General features: G+C 45.3%; 1 protein-coding gene across 5 annotated transcripts in view; it reads left to right on the top strand.

Annotated features, from left to right (window-relative positions):
• Nucleotides 1-21018, top strand: part of CACNA1H (calcium voltage-gated channel subunit alpha1 H) — a 121727-nt gene that overhangs the window by 57897 nt on the left and 42812 nt on the right. For all 5 annotated transcript variants that reach the window (XM_069869945.1, XM_069869947.1, XM_069869944.1 and 2 more), the window contains exons 9-14: nucleotides 10698-10849; nucleotides 11867-12052; nucleotides 12717-12834; nucleotides 14430-14585; nucleotides 18350-18440; nucleotides 20750-20958. In XM_069869945.1, coding sequence (XP_069726046.1) covers nucleotides 10698-10849; nucleotides 11867-12052; nucleotides 12717-12834; nucleotides 14430-14585; nucleotides 18350-18440; nucleotides 20750-20958 — 912 coding nt within the window. The remainder of the gene's footprint in view (nucleotides 1-10697; nucleotides 10850-11866; nucleotides 12053-12716; nucleotides 12835-14429; nucleotides 14586-18349; nucleotides 18441-20749; nucleotides 20959-21018) is intronic.

The following is a 21018-nucleotide window of genomic DNA, read 5'->3' as shown; positions in this document are numbered from 1 at the left end:
GGGTTGCTGTAGGTTTGGCTAGAGGGGAGTAAAGGTGGATTTCCCCTGAATTTGTTCTCTGGCTCCTAGTGTATCTTTGATGCAGAGCAGAAAGGAGTTGCTGTATCATAGATGTGGATTTGCTGATCATCAGCTGATGAAGCTTTTGACTCTTAAGCTCTTCATGAGTGTTTCTGGAAGCTGCAGAGAAGCTATATCCACACTGAGTCTGTACCAAGTACAATCCTGTCTTGGATGACAAAACGGTTGGAGGTTCCCCTAGCTGTGTTGTTCCCACAGGATGCCCCTGAGGACAGGCCTTCCGCCACCTATGAAAAATGTGGTAAGATATATCTACCCACCATAGCAATGTCCTGGATCCTAAGAACCCAAGAGATCTTATCAGTTCAGTGGCAGAAAAATCACAATAGATCATTCACCCTCTTGCCCTAAGGTAAGATCAACTCTTCCTAGGTCAGGGTCATAAGTGGTTTCATATCTTTTAAGACAACTCCAGAAGGTAAACATCCTTGGTTAATGGAAGTCCTTGCTCTCCACATCCCAAAGGGAAGCCCATAAAAAGCTGCCTGTGTCAAAATGTCTGATACATGTGCAGGACCACGTGAGGAACTAGGCAGTTAGTCTAGGAGTTAGGAAAAGAGCGTGGGAATCCTGACATTTGGCATTGCATTGCACGCACTGACCCTTCCCTTGGTGACCCAAGAATGAAGGTTTAAGTAGGCAACATCCCACAGTTCTGTAAGATACACCACCAACCAAAACCACTCTATGGTCCACCCAACATTGTTGTTTCTTCTCCTACTGCAAGATGCTTGAAACTCTGTAGAAAAGCTCTCCTCATCTTCATCTTTCCATCTTCCGCTCAGAGGTCGATTGCAGCAAAGTACTCAAATTTTACTGAATTATCCTGTCCTTGAACTTATTCCCCCATCAGGCAACTTCAGCTTCCTCTCCTTGAGCCTAAAAGATGACTAAGTCAAGGTCTTTGTCAGGCACAGACAGAACATATTCCTCATCCTACTCTTCCCACTAGCAGTTCTCATGTTTTCTTGATGTGCTTTATCTCCCGATACCAACACACAGCCCGCAAATCATGAATGTGCATTTTTCAAAGGGACTGGCCATAAAGGTCTATTAGCAAGGGATGAGTAATGATTTGACAAAATAGATTTAAGTGGCCCCTTCTGAATCATTTTGGAAGTAATAGAGAGAGTGTGTCCATTTTTTGATTAAATATTTCCATTGCCATTAGCTTGGGTGAAGTAAACAACCTCTATTGAGTTTGTCTGCTAATGACAACCCAAAGGCCTTTGATCTCTCTTAGCAGGCAGCAAGCCTGTTGCTTGGATGGTGATAAAGATCTTGTAATCATTGCTAAAGGTGCCTCTTGTGGTACAATCAAAGAGTTTGGATAGGGTTCTTTATGCTCTCCATGTTCATGCTCTTGCCACCTTTAACAGACGTGGTCAGAGCCGCGTCCTGTAACCTCTGCACAGTTAGAAATACACAGTTGTAGTTTGGCTACAAGATTTTACAAGAGAGAAGCCTGCTCATATGGAACAGTTGCCTAAGAGAAGAGGGAAGGAGGACAAGTAACAGCGCTGTTTCTGAAACACCGGGAGATTGCCAGAGGCATCTCCTGATGTGCTTTGTGCTGTCCCACGTACTCCTGAAACCCGTTCCAGTCACAGCATTGCTAAAGTGAAGGGATGATCGTGGCTCCCCTTGGCTCCAAGCTCAGTCTGAACTTGCTCCCCCCAGCACTGGAGGAATGGTTAGGCATTCACTGTCCTCCATTTGCACATATTTCTGTTTTTCTTGGTTTTCAATGAAACTACTCTGTGTATTAGTGCTGACAGGGATGACCAGTTGGTGGAGTCCACACTCGAGCATCTCTCCCAGGTGAGCTATTACAGCTCTCTTGGTGTATTGCTTGAGGCATTCATTCCTGGTTGTTAGCTGGAGAGTTGGCTCATTCTTCCTGTGTCTTCTTGTTTAATAACCAGTCCTGAGCACTTCTAGCCTTGTTTGGGGGGTTATTTTACAGGGTTTGGGTTTATTTTCATTTTAAGGCTTATTTTTTCAGCCATCTGTCAGACCAAGTGATCCTCCATCAAGATATAATCCGGCTGATTGGCCTACTTTTCAATAGTAGTAAGCTTTAGTTCTGTATGCTACTGCTGATAGCATTTCAGATTGCCCAGGTCCTTTCCTCCTGAGGGTGGAGAAGACAGCAATTGATCTAATCCAGCTTGGCGTTTACGCCACTTGAAATGAAATTGCGTTTTACTGAATGAAACTGAGAAATGGGAAAGTAATACTGCAAATATGTTGTACCGTATGGGACCTTCTGCCTGGGAACCTTCATAAGGAAATTACAGCCGAGTTGATTATCGTAGAGAACAAGCTCTGATCTGTAGTTCTTCTTGCATGAGATGGAAACGTGGCAGCAAGGTTTCTTCTGTAGAAAACACTCCCAGTCAGGAGTCAATATCAAAAGAACATGATGGATTCACGGAAAAATCCCAGAGTGTGTGACTTTGCTCTGCAGTCATGGTTGGATCACATTAACCCTAATGGGATTTGGTTTTTAATGCCAGAGTGCATTGTGCTTGTATGCAGCTCGCTCTGGTCCTCCACCGATGCCTTACTTGCAGCTCTGCAAAGGAGCAGCGCGTTTTGCATTTGGCTGGTCATATGCAGTTGGGTAAATATTAGCAGTGACTTTCGTGCCACAGAGCAGAGAGGTAAAAGTAATTCCACAGAGCATTAGGAGATCAAGTAGGTCAATTGAAAGGAGGAAAAATTACCATCGGCTATCTTCAATTAAACTGGTATCACTCTACATGAAGGATCCCATTTAGAGGAAGACATAAAACCTGAGAGTAGAGGTGACTGAAAGAATAAATTCTCCATTTTTAAAGAAGCCAGAGAGTGAACAGTCATCAGTAGGCATGAGGAGATCTCTCTCCCCTCCTGTTTCTAGCCTGCTTTTAAGTAGAGTCCATTTGGAAATCTCTCAGCAAAACCTTTTTTTTTCATCAGAGAGCACAAACTCATCAAAGCCACAGCTTTTAGGAGAGACATTAATGACAGCTCTAAACCCTTCCAGAGAAGGGCTCTTGGTTCTGAGAGGTTGTGGTGTCTGGCTGTCAAGCCCAGGGCAGAAGGCACCTCAGAACAGCAAACATCTTGGTGACCAGGGCAGTCGTCTAGGAGCTGGGGCATCCTGGTTCAAGTCCCTGGTCCCTTTCCAAGGCCAGAGAGCATAAATAACTTCCAGCTTTGCTCTTGTGCATGGGAAAGCACCATCCAAACCATTTCTTCTAGTAAGAGAAGTTATGTCATAAGAAGGCGAGGCATTTTCCACAGTTGGAGCAGTAGTCTAGATTGACTAAACTGGTTTGAAGTTGATTTTAAGACAGTGAAAGTTCTATGTTATTGTAAAAACTACGTCAAAATGGTTTACAAAGGAAGTATTTCCAAATGCAGACATTGAAAGGCCCACTTGCATTATTATTCTTACTTTTTTAAGGGCAGAGAATGCAGAGAAGGAAAGAAGCCAGGACTAAAATGGCTTGGGTATATTTTTTATTGTCTTGGTTGTTTGTTTAGTTACCTTAGAAATATCAGAATTATTCCATTTGGTCTTTGACAAGCAAAAAAATTGAAGAAATACAAAGGTCAAGATGTAGCCTTCACATTTGCTAGCAGTCTTGTGGAGTGGCACTTACATTCCCTGATGGCTCTGCTCCAGCCACGAGCTTCTGGCTCTTTAAGCTCCCTCAAAGTGGGCCTTGTCCGAGACTGCTTCCGAGGCATTAGAATTAAATAGCTGTAAAAACGAAGTGTACGACTTGCAGAGTGTAGGGCAGCATTGTCTCTCCTGCACAGAATTGCTGCAGTAGTGAGTCCCTGCTTGTGAGATGTCACAGCCTCCCTCCTTCACCTGGTTCTTGGCCAGGAGATGTTCAGGTTTATGACTGCAGTTGAGCCGCGCTGCGTGCTTACGTTTCATTACTGATGCGTTCCATGTCTCAGCCCAGCTCTGTCTTTTGAAAGAGCCTGCAGACGCTCCCGAAGCATGTGGATCTGAACACCCTTTCTGCTATTCAGGTGTAAAATTCGATGTCTGCCTGTGGTGTCTTGGGCTGCTGGTGTGGTTGGTTTCAGGCATGCACCGTTGTTTTCAGTACAGCATATTTAGAAGGTCCAGGGTTGCAGACTGATGCTCATTGCCTAGCATAGTGAGAGTCTGCCTTTAATATTAGTATTATACGCACATTCCATTCCTGTTCTATTTTTTTTGGAAAATGCTAGAGGAATATTTTGTAATTTTGAGCTCTCTTTAGAGATTTCATTGATTTACTCCCATTCTGTGGTGCCAGTGCTTCAAAATCGTTCCTGGACAACTCTCCACAGCCAAATCTCCGCAACCAGCTCTCCACAGGACACCTCCACACAGCCAGCTCACCGTGCAGCACTGCACAGAGCTCACATTGATGTTCAAGGGCTTTGCGGAGCTCAGCATGTGCTGAGGGGAAGCACCAGCAGCATCTGCTGGATTGCTCGCTGCCAGGCACTTGGGGCTCCCTGTGTGCAGACTTGTCCCACAGAGAGTTGGCTGCCACAGAGAGTTGTCCTTTTCCCCATTTAAGCTATTTTCCACAATTTTTGAACAATATTTCTTGTTAAAAAAAGTCTAATTCCTCCCAAACCATTGCTTTAATCTGTCCCAGAAAACTGGTTTTCATCTCATGATTGCTTTCACGGTGGTACGTAAACCCTGCGGATGTAATACGGAGCCCAGTAATCCGTAAGTTAAACAGATTCGTTATTTAGGAGACTGCATGGTTCGGTGAGTAAAGCAAGCAAGCTTTAATCTCCTTCTGTAGAGGAAAAGCCAGTTCAAGTAGAGCTCTGTGCTCTACAGTCGATGTGCACTGGAGATGCAAAGGGCTTCCTTCCACCTTGTGGATCTCATGGCAGGGATGGACCCTGGAGGGTAGGGGGTTGTGGTTCTCCTCCCAGATGAGTGAACACAGATGCCCAGCACGAGATGAAAAAGTGCAGTGCAAGGCTGACCTGCTGAGAGGCACCGTCTCCCCCTCCGCTGTGAGAGGAGAGCTGCACTGTGGTTGGTATCCCTTTGCATGTTTTTTCTGTCTCCTTTTTGCAGTTGGTGACAGTGTGACTGAGGTTGCAGGCATCCTGGCGTCACCTCTTTATCTGTGCAGCATGCAAAGACACCACTTGGAAAAGCCTTCAGTGAAAAAACAGAAATCCTTGAATTCTCATCCTCATCCTGCCTGTGGCTCACTGGGTGAAATTGGTCTTGAAATCCCATAATGAGGTTTCCTCTCAATAGGCTGGAGCAGAACCTCTGTGTTCTGTGACCACAGCTCCAGCAGAGCCTCAGCTGACCCCAGTGCCTGCCCTCTGGGTGGCAGGAGCCTGTATCTGTGAGGAGGAGGAGGCTATGCACAAGTGCTGGAGGAAGAATAAGTCCTTGAAGGTAGAACTGTTCTGGATGTTGTTCTATGTTTGGTGTTACTGCTTCTTTACTAGAAGCATCAAGACCCATCCCTCCTTTAGGCCTTGGGCACAGCTCACAAATGCCTTTGCAAGCTGTAGACGTACTAAAAAGTAAAGTTGTTTAGTGCTGGGTGGGTTATCTAGTCTTGCGCTAGCATGGTTTGGGTTTATTTATTCAAAAAGCTCTGTGTTGTGAGTTACCCTCTCTCTTCCCTCTTACCTTCTTTATGAAGGCTTGAATGTCTTCTCCCCTGCTCCCAGCTTCCGTCGTGCATTCCTTTTGGGTTTTAATTCCGTGAAAAGGTGATGATGCCCGAGACTGCAGACAGGTGAAATCTGTTGCAATGGAATAGCTGGTAATTGGGGAATGACAGTCTCTCAAAAATGGGGTGAAGAGAGGAAATACAGAATGTCCGGAAGCAAAGTGCAAATTGACCATTCATTATATCTGCTCTTCCCGGACAGAATCTCTACAGACCGAGCTTTATAAAGCAGAAAAGCCAACATAAACAAGTGCTCAAAATCCCACTGACAGCTTTAGGCCCAGCACTAGAGAAAAAAAACAGCACAAGTGTGAAGGATGTTTATGAGACTAAATGTTCTGGATTTGTTTACCACTCTCCTGCATCTCTGCCAGCCTCGGCTCTCCCGGTTCAGGAGGAGCCAAACGGCTGCTTTGGGCTCAGGGGGGATTTCGGAAGCAAAAGCACATCTTTTACTCTGGAAACATCCTTCCTTGTTCATTCAGCTGGAGGGACCGGGTGTCTAAGAGCCCTTTTCTCTAGTGTGATGCAAGCAGGATTGTTTCTACTCAAAGCAAAATGATGCCCCAGCCAAGGCACGGTGCCAGCCTGCTGGCGATTGAACCAAACCTGTGTGAAATAGGTGGTTGAGGATGTAGCAGTCGCAAGACACAAGGTAGAAGACTGGTGAAAGGAGAAAGAGAGGCACAAAGAGGCAGTTACTTGCTTGAAGAAATACAGTAATTCAGCTGCCCAAAGAGGATCTAAGGCTGCAAGGTCCCACTTCTCTTCTTCATCCTCTTCTTGCAGGGACATTAATAATTTGACCAGTAAGAGTTTCTCTTTTATTGAATTTCTCCCTGTTCCAGGAAGGCTCTGGGGTTGCGCTGTGGCTTGCTAAACCCAGAAGTATCAGATTCTCAGAAAGAGACCAGTCTTCCGAGGTTTTCAGACCCAAACTATTTATTAAAGGATTTTTTGTCTGTTTATCTGAACTTGGAATGAACTGCTGAAGCATTTGAGGTCTGTCACTAGCAAAAACACGGGCTTGAATCACTGAAACATTCCGCAGCATAAATATGGCCTTCAAAGTGAGCAGAGGTGGTTGTGCTTTCCTGGGACGTATTCTGCCTGGAATCAAGGCTAAGTGTTACTTTAAACTCAGACGCAGGGATGCTGAAATCTTGCAAATCGATCCCGTACGGTTTCTGCCCTTCTCTTGAATGGTGGGAAAGTTACTCCTGCAGCCCAAGTGTGAGGATTCATTTGAATCTGGGATCTGTAAACTTTGTGCTCAGATCTGAAGCTTTTTTACGTGTTGGCTGAGAACTGCCAGTGGAACTTGTGGGTTAAACCATTCTCTGTTCTCCTTTCTGCTGACTGTCTCCAGGATGGCAGTTCCCATTCCAGCCTCTGTGTCTGGCACTGTGGGACAGCATTGCCCACGACCTTCTGTGTTGCATCTGTTGTGGGGATTCCTTGGCATTTCATGGCCTCGTGCAATGCCACCCGCTTGCCATTTGACCCGTCCCATCTCCGAAAACCTGGAGAGATGTAAAGGTCCAAGCATCACAGCAGCAAAAGGTGTGGAGGTAGCCAGAGCTGATGAAGGGTTGTGCTCTCTCACGTTAGCTCGAAAAGGAAGTTGTCACTGATAAAGCTTGGAGCCCTACAGTGGGGATGTGATTTCCTTCTGTTGGCATTGTTGAGGTCTACAACAAAAGTATTTGGCAAAAAGCAAAAAATACCACTTTAGAACGACCCTGTTGCATTTCCTTGATGCCAACCTTTTGCTTGTTAACCATTCCTTGCCAGAAAGGAAGGTGCATTTTGTGACACAATTACGTGTCAAGCAAAAAGCCTGGAATTTCCTTTTATGAGAAGGTCAAAGCAAGACATTGCAGCAAGTTTAAAGCTTTGCTGCAACTTCATTTTCTTCCAGCCATGAAGTTTGACAAAAATAATCCTTGCCATGAAAAGTTTTGTTTTCAGCAAATCAACATTTTGTTTTTCCCAAAGAAAAAAAGCTCCTGGAAAAAATCCAGCTCTGAGTTTGGCTTATGTTTTAACAAAACAACAGTGTCTCCTAGTGGCTGACTCCTGGGGAATGGACAAATCCACCCTAACTTGCAAGTGTCTCTTCCTTGACCCTCCTCCTAGCTCTTTGCTCATCAGGGAGTGAGAGAAGTGGGAAAAGAATTGTGCTCTAAGCAACAAACCATTTCATAAGCCATAAAAATATCCATGGCAGGCTGTTTTGTAGGCTCCAGTTGGTGTTGAAAGAAGGTAATTACATTTGAAGGCTGTATCGCTGGATGCTTGGCTCATCTGCTCTTCAGCTTCCACTCTAATAATACAAAAGCTTGTGTCGGCAGCTCAGCCAGCATGCAGGGCTATCCATCCTTGTCTTACCCCAGTGGGTCCTGCCTCCCTGTCACTGCAGGATCGTGCACCAAACGTCTCTCGTTACTGAGATCTTCGTCATCAAATTAGTTCTGCCTCACACGACATATGATCACTAAAGGATAGCAAAGATCGTGTCTGAGTGGCTTTGCAGTGTCAACATGTTGGCTGTCAGCCTCGTCCAGCCATCCCCCGTCACCTTGATCAGCTGGATCAGCTCCTCATCGTAGCTATCGATGAGCTCATCTCTGCCGCCTCCTTGTCCTCTTCTTTCCCTTCTCCTCACACCCCCTCTCCCCTCCCCTGAGAGATCGCTGTGACTTTTCTCCTCCACTCTCTGAACTCAGATACGAAGTAGAAGTCGTGGCACTGGACAGTCGGCAATAAGGGCACCAAATTATCAAAGGGATTTGGCAAATCAGCTCAATGATATCAGCAGATTAACTGGTTGAAATGCTGTGTGTTCAACAGAAAAACCTTGGGGTTGTCTTAGAAAACATGGGATTTTAGATAATAACAACTTACAAATTCTTTTTATTCACCTGAGGGTGTTTTTAAGTTTGTTCAGCTTAGGCTTTTCTGGCTGGATGCTGGCTTCTTGGTGGTGACTCTTGAGATTGTCTTGTCATATTCGCATAGCTGCAGGATTAGGGATTTTGAAATGAACACCAGTTATCCCAGTTTTCATGATAAAATTGTGACTTTTGGCAGCACATCTGGCAGCAGCAAGGTGAACTTGGAGAACACTGAACTGAGTTTGGCTCTGGCGGGTAGGGTGATGCTGGACTGCAGACTACAAGGTACTGAGGGAGCAGTGGGTCAGTTCTCTGTTTCCCAACTTGGGACCCCATAAGGCTGTTTCAAGCATCATAAGGGTGGGGAATAACATGGGTGAGTGCTGATTGATGTTAAAGAGGGAATCGCTGTCCTTGCAGCAGGAAGGGTGCAAGGATGGGCTGTTTGGATGCACCGTGTAGGCATCTGGGCCACCCCTTGCTAGAGACTGAAGGACTGAAAATTGTGCAGTCCTTCCGCTGGTGTGCTGTTGTAATTAGTGTCTGTGGATTGTAATCATGAGAACTGAGGCTCTTAGTGCTCTTTTAGTGCATAAATGGATGAGCAAAAGACAGTCTGTTGCATAAAGTAATTTAGCTTATGAATGATGGCTCATTAGCAGCCCACAGACTGTCTGCCTATAGCAGGGGATGTGTGGGCTCTTCCTGCATCTAAGTTAACTCTTCCGTCCTCTCCTTTGATTGCCAAGGGGTGAGTTTGCAGAGTGTAGGGTTAAATGTGCCTGTGCTGCAGTGTTACAATGGTCTTCTCCCTTCGAAGCTTTGAATAATGCAACAACACCCCAAGAAGCTCCCAACATTTAACATAGTGTCTAATGACGGATGGGGAATAAAGGAAGCCGTTATCAGTCAGGAGATGAATCAGATATGAAAATAACACCTTTTGCTAGACAACATAGTTACACTGAGGAAATTAAAAAGGCTCGTTTTCTTTTGCAAAGGAGGAGGTCTGGAGCATTAGAAATGCTCATTGCAGAGCCTGGTGCTCTTTGAGGAAGCAGCTCCAGTAAGTGAGCAAACCCCATCCCACCTTTGGCATCTGTCCCTTCTGCGCAAGCGGTGTTGTCCCTGTATTTGGAGCCTGGGTGCTGGGCAGACATCGCTGGCTTCCCAGGAAAGGAACATCTAAGGTTCTGTCTGAGAAGCAAGGTTGTAATTTGGTGCTGGTGACAGAGGAGGGGAATGGAAAGAGCACGTCTTGGCTTTAAGCTGCATGCAGTCTTGTGCACTCAGAGAAGCCTGCGCTGATCCGGGAGGGAATCCTGATACTTGGGGCCATACTGCTGTGATTTTAACAAAATCCGTACATTACTAACCAGGACTTCAGAAGGAAAAATCATCTTGGGTTTTTTTTGAGAACAATTTCCAAAGGGAGATAAAACTGTTGATCCTACTGACTTTCACCGGTATTTGTTTTCCTAATTCTCTTAAGAAGTGTCTGCAAGAAGAGTGCTTTGCGTATGAATAGAGCTGTGCTGTATTGACAATGGTCCTGCTTTGGATGTAGCACTAACCCTAAAACGCTGCTGGGGTTCATGCAGTAAAGCCAGCCTGACCAACGCAAGTCCAAATTGAAGCCTTACAAGCCATACTAGCCATTCACCTACACAATTGTATCTTGCAATGGTGACCAAGCCCTCTCCTTTGCATAGCTTTAAGTTTTTAGGCCCATGTTTTGGGTGCAGTTGTTCTGCAGCTGCTCCAGAAATGGGCTGGGATTCTGTGTTTCCAGGAAGGCTCACAGGGACTGTCCACGAGGCTTGTCTGCTCTTCTGCTCAGGCACATATCTGCCTCTGTGGCTCTCCATAAGGAACATGGGAAGATGTAGCATTTGTGCACAATTAGGATAAGTCTCAATAAGTCTCTAAGTGGGAGGACCGTACCAGCCTTTAGCCATTTCCTCTGTGCATCTCTTTGACCATGTTGCTTTTTGCCCCATAGCCGGATGAGTTGACCAACGCCTTGGAAATCAGTAACATCGTCTTCACAAGCATGTTTGCCCTGGAGATGCTCCTGAAACTCCTTGCCTTTGGCCTCTTCGGCTACATCAAGAACCCGTACAACATCTTTGATGGGATCATAGTTGTCATCAGGTCACTGCCAGCTCTTTCTCCGCTGTGGCTTTTCTGCCAAGGGCTTAGACCAGTTGGGGAGTGGGATGGGGAATGGGAATGACATGGCACGTGTTAATCCAGGACTCACTGGCTATGATGGGCTATAATTAGGCCGGCCTTTTAGATTCCTGTTGATAGAAGGGCTGTCCAAAGCAAACAGACCTAGCAGATGGGGAACAACGTCTATTTATGCCACGCATCTGGCACTAAGGTCAATTTTCCACTGAAGTGTAGAATGGCTGATCCTGGGAAAGAAGTACTGTGAGTGTCCATATCCCAGAAGAGTGCCCTCCGTCTCCTGAATTGACTCATAACTCAGGCTGGAATAGGCCAAGTAGGAGGGTAAGAGAGGACACTGCTCTGCTGTCCTCTCCCAGGGTAGCACTATCCCAACTAAACTGGGGGTGTCACAGCATGGGGGTGAGAAATTTGTGCAGCACATCTCTGTGTTGCGATTCTTCCTAGCAATGCTCTTCACCCCTCAATCCCTAATTTGGGGTAGTGAAGTCAAGGGAGACACAGAAGATACAAACCAGGACAGTGCTTTTGGCTTCAGTGGACCCATCCCTTTGATTCAGGGAAGTGAGGAGCAATAGGGCCCCAGAACAAACACCAGACTGTGGGCTCATCAAACCAACCCATCCTAACGAATGGAGAGCCCTCTGGATATTAGCTTGGTAGAAAATCCTGATCTGCGTTTTGTGGCTGTGCTTGTGACTGATTGTAGTGATTCAGGAGACGTGCTCTGTTGTGAAGAGCCAGAGAAAGCAAGGTAGTTAAGGAATCAAGAAACCAGCTGTAAAGGATCTAATTTGTGCATGAGCATGTGCGTCTGCACAGCTGGGAGGTGAAGGTGTTTTTCAAAAGCAACAAAGCAGGAGGCAAATAAACTACCCCTTTAGGGCTGAAGCAGTGGGAAATCCTGTAAGAAACGAGCCTGCTCAGGGCTTTCGCAGTACAGAACTGATGTTTACAGTTCTTCTGGTGTTCTTGCAGCGTCTGGGAGATCATCGGCCAGTCGGATGGAGGCCTCTCAGTGCTACGAACTTTTCGGTTGCTCCGGGTGCTGAAACTGGTGCGTTTCATGCCCGCCCTCCGTCGCCAGCTGGTGGTCCTGATGAAGACAATGGACAACGTAGCCACCTTCTGCATGTTGCTCATGCTCTTCATCTTTATCTTCAGGTACCAGTGGCTGCAGCTCTTCTTAATTAATTCATTTTTGGCTTGCTTAAGTAATATGTAGATTAGAATGACGATACACTGCTTTGCTAAGCTGTCTTCAGTGATAGAAGTGCTCACAATAGACTGACAAGCAGACGCTCAACAGACTATTTACCTCTTTTCAGTCTCCACTTTTCGTGCAGTACTGTAATTCTGAAGATGAATGAAGTACACAAACAGGCAGTAATTGCTCTGGAGCTCCTGGGAGGCTCGCTTAGCTGTGTCTCAGGAAGCTGTTAGTAACTGGACTCTACCTTTGAGATGGAGGTTGTACAGACTCCCAGACTTCTGTCTATTTGACTCTATAATGCTCCTCAGGATCCTGTTCTTGGAACCCAGTTGGATTAGGAAGCTGGCGATATGGTTTATCATTTTCTAGACAAAGAAGATCCTTGATTTGACTTCAGTGTAGGCAATTGTAAAGAAATGTGACACAGAAGAGCCAAACAATAGGGTTTGATCAGTGATCATGTCAGTGGTGGAGCAGAGCCCGTCTTTCTGGGAAACAACACCGGCACGCAAAATACGGGGGGGAGAAAAGTGTCCAAAAATCCTTGCAGTCCTCCCTGCAGCCATATTTCACACAATAATGTGTTTCTTCTGTCTCTCTTTCTCCCCACTCTAGCATTCTCGGCATGCATCTTTTTGGATGCAAGTTCAGCCTGAAAACCGATACGGGAGACACAGTTCCAGATAGAAAGAATTTTGATTCCTTACTTTGGGCCATTGTGACCGTATTTCAGGTAAGCTCTGGATCTTCTGGGAAGTTTTAATGTAGACCACCTGGACAAGTAATTTCACTTTATGAAAAAACCCAAACTATTCCAGCAGATGTCAAATTTGGACCGAAAGAAACCGTAGAGTAATTAGGGCAAGATGATTGTGGTTGTGAGTTAGCTGGTCCCTAAGCCTCGATAAGAGAAGCAATCTGCAGTGCATATCTGAAAAAGTGAAGTCTAAGAAGGCCTGGAAATCCACTCTTATTTTCCTTTCATAGTCATTATGATCAAGACCCACAGTCTTCTATCTGTTCTGCTTCTGTTCTGTATATCTCTGTCTTCTGACTTGCCGTCACTGCCCCCAAACTGCACTTTGCAAACAATTTCATTTAACTATTTAACAAATACTGTCACAAATCAGAGCTGGAGGTGCTGGCTGTAGATGCTGGGAAGTCTTTATATAAAAGTTGTGTTTCTTCTGCAGACAAGATCTGTTATGTGCTTGAAATTTCTGGCGTATTCCACAACGGAGCAATAAGCTACTATTTCCAGGGCATCCTAAATATAAAGATTAGTCTTTTCTCTTTAAAATCTCAGTCCTTAGAGCCCAAGTACAGCAAGTAGAACGTTGCATAAACAATGTTAAGCTAAGTTTCTGAATGCAGAGGAGCATTCGCCGAAGTATCAAGGTGGAAACCAGTCCAGGCTCTTTGCTATGAAAAATATAACTTAGTGCAAAGTTTTCCGTCCTGCAAAGCAGCAAGGAGAAATCTGCATTACTTTGACAGGTTCATATTTTTCTTTTAACAACTTAAGTATAGGTTTCTGCATTTATTTCAAACAGTCCCGTGGGCAAATAGAGTTGGCACAGAACATGAGGGCTCAAACCTGCATCGCATGAAGGTTTAAGAGCAGTGTGACCACATTCCTGTCCCCAGAGCTACCTTCCTTTGGAGAGGGTTAGAGGCCATTTTCATTGCAAGCATGAATTAATGTGGAGCATGAATCTGTCATTCATTATTTATAGGCCTCTGGATATTTGAGCTCCAGGAAAGTGGGAATCCCTGAGGGAAGTGCCTTGGAGCAGGGCTTTGCAAAGATGTGTGTGCCTGGCTTGTCAGTGTTTTTACGTAACAGAAACCATCTTGCTTCCCCGAGTTTCTTGAGCCACCCCGTTACATTTATCTCATCAATCATGTCTCCTACCCTTTCCTTCAGCTCCAGGCAGATGCCTTATAAAGAACAGCCCAAAAGGAGACTGCAGCTCTGGCCTCTGGTCTGTTATCTTCTGATCGTTATCAGAGGTGGCAGTACTACTGCCAAATAATGGGACTCTACCAGTTCATGTTACCATATCCAGGATCTGAACCAGTCAACTGTATGGGCAGCAGTGTGCGAGATCCTCCTGCGCAGACAGGAGGCCTGGCCAGGAGACAGCTCTCACATGCAAAGACCTAAATAAAGGAACGTTTTGGTCTCTCACCTCATGAGACCTGCTAGTGATTATGCTCAGAAAAGTTCAAAAGGAGAGGTAGAAATAGATGAGTCAGTATTTGAATGTAGCTGCTGTGCATGAGAAAAGTGGAGTTATTACAGTCTTCCCCTTCTCTTCTCTGCAGATCCTCACTCAAGAGGACTGGAATGTGGTCCTCTACAATGGGATGGCATCTACATCCTCATGGGCAGCACTCTACTTTGTTGCCCTGATGACCTTCGGCAATTACGTGCTCTTCAACCTTCTTGTTGCCATTCTGGTCGAAGGCTTCCAGGCAGAGGTAAGAGATCTGAGCAGAGGGAGGGAGAAAACTAAGAAGCATGTGTAGGGATGAATCCATGTCAGTGCAAGCATCTAGCCATGCAAGCAGCCCTAGATTTATACTTATTCGGGTAGGTGAACTGGATTGGGCATATGAAGCTCTTGCGAAGCTCTGGCAAGTTCACTCCAGATCTGTTTTCAGTGTCCTGAGAGAGTGAAACTGGCCATCCCCTGCCCTGCTCTTCTCCATCTTCCTTTCAGATCACAGCAAATCTCTTTGGAGGAGATTTTAAGTGAGGATAATCTCTTTCATATTTACTATTCAGTAAATATAACAATGTATGTGCATTTATGTATATAATCTAGAAAAAATTACTTTTTCAAAGTCCTAGTGCAAATGGAAATGACTTTAAGGCTTAGCAAAATTCACCCAGTCCCAGTTAAAGTTAAGAATAGTGACATCAAAAAGGCTTTTACATCACGCTTGGGAATTTTTTTAATTAGTACTTTTTATTTCTGCAACCATCAAGAAGGAGACGTTTGCTTTGTGCTGGACTGGCTTCAGAGGCACACAGACCCAGGGAAAAAAATGAGAAAATGGCTTCAGTTTTCACTGCCTTGGCTCCCAGGGGAAAGAGGCGAAAGAAATTATTTTTATAGGATTGGTTTCTGTTTTCATTTTTTTTCTCAGAAATGGTATCACGGTCTTATTTGCAGAGTTTAGATCACACTTAGACAAACCTTCACTGACCATGGAATATAATCGAAATATCCAAAAAACTCCCTTCTCTCAAGCCAGCGCAACCTTTCAAGGATGTCTGCATAGATTCATTATTAAAACATCCCTCCTAGCTTCCTCGCAGCACTAGCAGAGAAAAATTAATTGAAACAATAGGAACCACCCCCCAGTTTGGAAAAAACAGCCCTAAGCGATGTAGATCAGGGCTGATTCGTGGGTGCTGAGGGCGGTGAGTGCCACCTGCACACACAGGGGAAACACAAGTGGTCCAGCTCATCCCTTGCAAAAGGAACAGCTCTGCAGTGCATTAGTGGGTGTTTCAATGTACAATGTGGTCCATGCCCTGACGATCCAGTACAGCTGACCTAGGAGATCTTTTTCCAAGAACAAGCCTCTACTCCTTAGGGCAGCGATGAGAACTCGTGCTGACGCTATTTATTTCCCAATTCCTGTAGTTTTCTCAGTGTCACCGATCTTGGCATCTCCTGGCTTTGGATGCTGTGACACCTTTGCCATATACGTGTTCTAGTTGTAAATGTATTCAAAGTGATTGTGCTGGACCTCAGTTCTACTAGAAAATGACACAAACCATAGCAGACTAAAGTCTGTGCTAAAGAAACAGATTTTCCTGAACTGAATGTAGAAGCGACCAATACAGTTGGCCATATAGTAGCTCAGAGTATTTGGTGGCCAGACATATCAGATATCCTCAGATTTTACCAGCCAGCAGAGCTGGGTGGAAAAAGAGGAGATGCCGGGGAAACCCAAATGGATGATAAAGAGAATGTGTGACCCAGCTGACTGGAAAATGCAATCCTGCATTTCAGCACTGAGAGCCCTTGTACAGCACTTTGTACCCCTTCATCCTGAGTGCTTTAAGGCAGAAGAAAGTCTTCTCCGCTCATCAACCAGGCAGTTTGCAGGTGTCTTTGTGCAGTACAGCTCCCGTTCCTTACCTGCCCTCCTGGAGGCTGAATTACCTGCTAATGTGGAGGCAGGAACGGGCAGCCTCATGCCATCCTCCCTGAGTGCACGATTACAGACCCAGCTGAGTAGCTGTCATTCCCTTGCTCAGGCTTAATGGCTCCTTTCAGAGCTGTTACAGACCATGATTTAAATGTGTGTAAGGAGTAGTTTTCAAAGCTTGTATTATTCACTCAGTGCTGCCTCAGAAAAGGCCAGCAACCACAGGCATGACATTTGCAGGGCACATTTTGCTCGCTGCTTCCATTTATTATAAATCCTGACATTCAGCCTATGGGCTTGTCAGTTATCTCGTAGTGAGGTATGAGCTGTGCTACAGAAAACCCTTCTCAGGGCTGTATTTCAGCTACCAGGGCTCAGTTCAAGTCTTGCACTTAAAAATGCATACTTGGCTCTTGTAAACCAAAGATGTTTCCAGTCTCCATAGACAGCTCCCAGGAAGAAATATCAGTGGAGCTGGGTTTTCTTTTGCCACCCCTGGTTCTGTTTGGGAATAGGGGCAGAAATTCTTGTTTCAAGCTCTTTGACTTTGCCCTCTTACAGGGTGATGCTCTTTCTACAGAAGACACTGTGGTGCACTTCTCCCTTCACTCAGGTGTTTCTTTTACTTAGATGGAGAGTGACTGCTGGGAGACTTGTGCAGCCAAGATGCCCATTAGAGCTTCTCTAAGCTCTGAACGTCAGCGGTGTTTGAGCGAGGACACTACAACTTATACTGTGAATCACAGTGCACCATTCAATCTCGGGTTCCAATCTGCCTGTGGAGCAAGTTTGGCAGGACTATCCCTAGAAGAGAATAGGCTTAAATGGCCACAAAACCATTTTTAGCACGTTTGTGCTTAGGACAACAAGCAGCCAGACTTCAAACAGGACCATAATTGCACATTTGTGCTTATACTGTTCCCATGTCATTTTGAAATCTACCCCAGAGCTGCTCTGGAAAAGCAGACAAACCTTGCAATATTATGCAAATCTTTCATCTACCCTGCACTAACGCTTCTGCTCCAAAACAGAGCAGATGAATAAGGGAGCTTAAGCCTTTAGTCATTCTGTCTGTTTGGCTGCACCGGTTACCAATCCATCACAGATGATATTAAGTTCACTGCCACTTCAGCACTAGCTCTCTAGAAACCATGGTGATTTGTTCAGGCATCAGTTAAGGAACTGGGCTCCTTTTTCTAGGATCAGCTGCTTTAATCCAGCCGTTTGCTACTAATTTGCACAGCCTTTCTACAGTCTTGATGGATCAAGCCAGTCATGCCAACAGCCTGCTGGAATCTCTCCTCTCTTCAGATGCCCTCAGCGGAGCAGAACCTGACCACAGCTCTTCTCTCTCAGGCTCGTACAGTATTTAGGATGATCACTTTTGGTAGCAGAGGCAGATTTGGATGAAAGGGAAGAGTGACTGGACTTTCAGGAGGAAAGCCAGTCTGAGGTAGCTGGCTGTTCTCTGTCTTGAGATGATGCTGTGCTGCCAGGCAAGCTGGCCTCATTCCCTTCTGCCTCAGCTTCAGTGTTGCCAAGAGATTTCCCAATACAATCTCGATTACCAGCCAGGATGAAGAAAACAAATCAGGTCTGGGTTTTCAGATCTAAGTCAAATTTATAGCTCTGTCAAATAAAGAAGAAAAACCCTTCAACATCCTTTGCCGTTACAACCGAAGTGCTTTCAGCTGAGATCACGGAGAGTGCAGATATGGAACCCTGCAATGCCAATTTTTTGTAGTCACTCCTCTGATTACAGCTGCCCTTCCTTGATCTTCCCTGGGACACGCTGTTCAGTGTAGGAAACACAACATAGCAGGAACAGTAGTCACAATCACAACATCATCCTTTTTGTCCAAAGTACAAAAATTAATCAAAACAGGGAAGAAGGACTTACCCAGGGTCCTTCCTAGGGCAATATGAGAGGGAATTTGGGGTTCTGTTCTCTTGCTTCTTGGAGCCACACTTTAACCAGGGGGAGCTGAGGTATCTCCGAGCTCCTAACTCATCCAAACGGCCTTTGTGCTAGAGTTTAAATGATTTGGGTCTGTTAATTATCCTTCTCCTCTCTGCAGGGTGATGCCAGTAGGTCAGACACAGATGAGGACAAGACATCTGCCAACTTTGATGATGATTTTGAGAAGCTAAAGGACCTCCGAGCAACAGGTAGGATCTTGTCTTTATGCTTTCCTGGGAATCTGAGAGCCACAACTCTGCTTCCACAGTCTGCTTTTCAGGGGAACTTAGAGGGGAAAGTGGATGGATCCATTTTATTTGGCAATTAATTTGATGGCTATGTTAACCAGCTACGCAAACAGCATTGGGAAAACTAAATGAGCACTGATATTTCCTTTAAAGAGATGTTTTTTCTAATTTAAACTGTACCAGAACATTTAAATATGTCTCGTTGTTTCTCCTGTGTCATTGGCACAGAATGGTTTGCTGACAGCAATATTCTCACACCACTTCTCAGCAGCTTTTCAGATCAATCATGTTCTCTTCTGTTCTTTTTGATTTGTTACACAAATGCACTTAGGTGAGGTTTGATTGATGGAAATGTTACTGTTCATTTGTGTTACAGGAGAGCCTGGCAATTGATTTGAGGTAAGGCCACACTGTACTAGGCCACTGTCAACATGGAATAGTAGGTGACAGCCTTCACTGCGTGGAGTTCACAGGCAGACAGGGGACAGGCAGAGATCATGTATTTTAACAGAGTAAATAGCATCATGGTAAACAGGAGCCAGTTTAGTTCCTCTATACTTTGATTCTAGGCTTGGGTCTTTGTCAGGATTACTTTAAATGCTTTTGAACTGTGATTTGTTTCAGCTAAGGAAATTGTATTGATTGTGGTGGGCACAGATGGAATTTGGCTGAGGAAGGGGCAGAAGTAATTTGTAGGGGAAGAGAGTCGGTGAATGGCCCATCCCTGGAAACATTCGAGGTCAGGTTGGATGAGGCTGTGAGCAACTTGATTGAGTTGAAAAAGTCCCTGCTCACTGCAGGGACTAGGTGACCTGCAAAGGTCCCTTCCAACCCAAACCATTTTATGATTCTATGAAGATGAGAGAGAGCTGGGTCACAGCAAGGTGACGGAGCTGCTCAGTCTGCAGATAAAGCAACAAATTCCAAACACCAAATGAGCACGTGGATGTTCACCACAAATACCTGGCAGGGAATCCACAGCTTAAATTTCCTTTGCACCAACTAATTTGCTGGGCAGCTTCAAATAAGAGTTCTAGGGGAAAGAAATATTGTCAACTCTTCTCAGGTAATACAGGAATAGAAAACAGGGCTGAGCTTGCCATCAGTCAAAGTCCATGAGTAACTGTGTGTCTCCATAAGCTTCAAAGGTGCCAACTGGTGACTAAACAGCGTAAGGACATTAACAGTTCTATTACGATGCTGTTGGTCTGTAAACAGATACACTGGCAAGAGGAACGTGTATTGCAGATTAGCAAATTTTGAGCTGGATCTTCCACCTGTCGAAGTGAAAGGCAGTTGTTCCCACGGACTGCTGCGGTGCAGAGCAGGTATTTGTGTGTAAGCCAGCAGCTAAACAGATGATACAATAGAAGCATGCTGCATTACAAATCAGCCTGTGGAGGAAAAATAGCAGGGGGAATGCATTCGCTTGGATTTGTCACTGCAGACTTGCACTTCTTTCCTGCTGGTTGCAGATGTTCCCATCCTTCCTCCTCCTTAAGACTTGATTGGGCAGTTGTTAAACCAGAAAACAGACAGAGAGTAAAACAGGAGCTACTTCAACACTACTTTGGAGTTTGGAATTAGGCTTTTGGGTTTGAGTATGACTGCACTCTATAGGGCTGGAGGGGTTACGTCTGGTTTATCTTGAGTATGAATACAGTTTTTGCAGTCTGTACTTCCCACGCAGCTAAAATGGATGTTTCCTGCAGTTACCACAGAGATGTGCCAGTGGGTTTGTCATTTACAGGAGGTTTACTCTTCTAAATGGATGAATGTGTAAAAGCAACTTCCATTTCCTGTCCCCTGAAGAGGCAACTGAAGATGACGTGTAGTGTTTGCTAGTGCCTTGCTGGTGAGGGAACTCAGACCATATCAGAAGTGCATAAAAATTTCTGTGCAAGAGTGTATGGCAAGGAGAAGAGATTGGCTTCCTGGGGTGAATTTAGCCAGTCCTCAATGTCCTTTCCATGGAAACTCTCTCTCAGTCCCCTAAAACTGTAACTCTAGTTTGTAAATCCCAAGAAACAGTAAGCAACAGAAGCTCCCTTTGCAGGGCAATGAGTTCAAAGTCCCAGCAGCGCTGAAGGCCTCCCAAAGATTGTGATGTTTGCCTTATGCCTTTCATAGTGGTGGGAATAATTATCTTATGACTCATATTTCATCTCCATTTGGAGAATTTTTAGAGGACCTAAGGAGTAATGTCCATTTTGGAGAGTCATTTCTGTAGCTGAGCATTCACCTTGTGTCGTCTCTCCCCTTCTCTCCAGAGATGAAGATGTACTCACTTGCTGTCACCCCGAACGGACACCTGGAGGGCCGGGGAAGCATGCCACCTCCTATAATCATGCGCACTGCTGCCACGCCGATGCCCACGCCGAAGTGTTCCCCACACATGGATTCAGTGCACACTTTTGTGGACTCGAGGAGAGGGAGTAATGCTTCACTAGACCCCTTGAGCTATGATCAGAAGTCCTTGGTAGGTTCCTGTTGCTAACAACTCTTCCTCAAGTGCCTGCAAGTGGCACAGGCGATATGT

Source organism: Phaenicophaeus curvirostris, chromosome 16, assembly GCF_032191515.1.
Source record: "Phaenicophaeus curvirostris isolate KB17595 chromosome 16, BPBGC_Pcur_1.0, whole genome shotgun sequence".
Lineage (NCBI taxonomy): Eukaryota > Metazoa > Chordata > Aves > Cuculiformes > Cuculidae > Phaenicophaeus > Phaenicophaeus curvirostris.
This window is presented reverse-complemented; position numbering and strand designations above follow the sequence as displayed.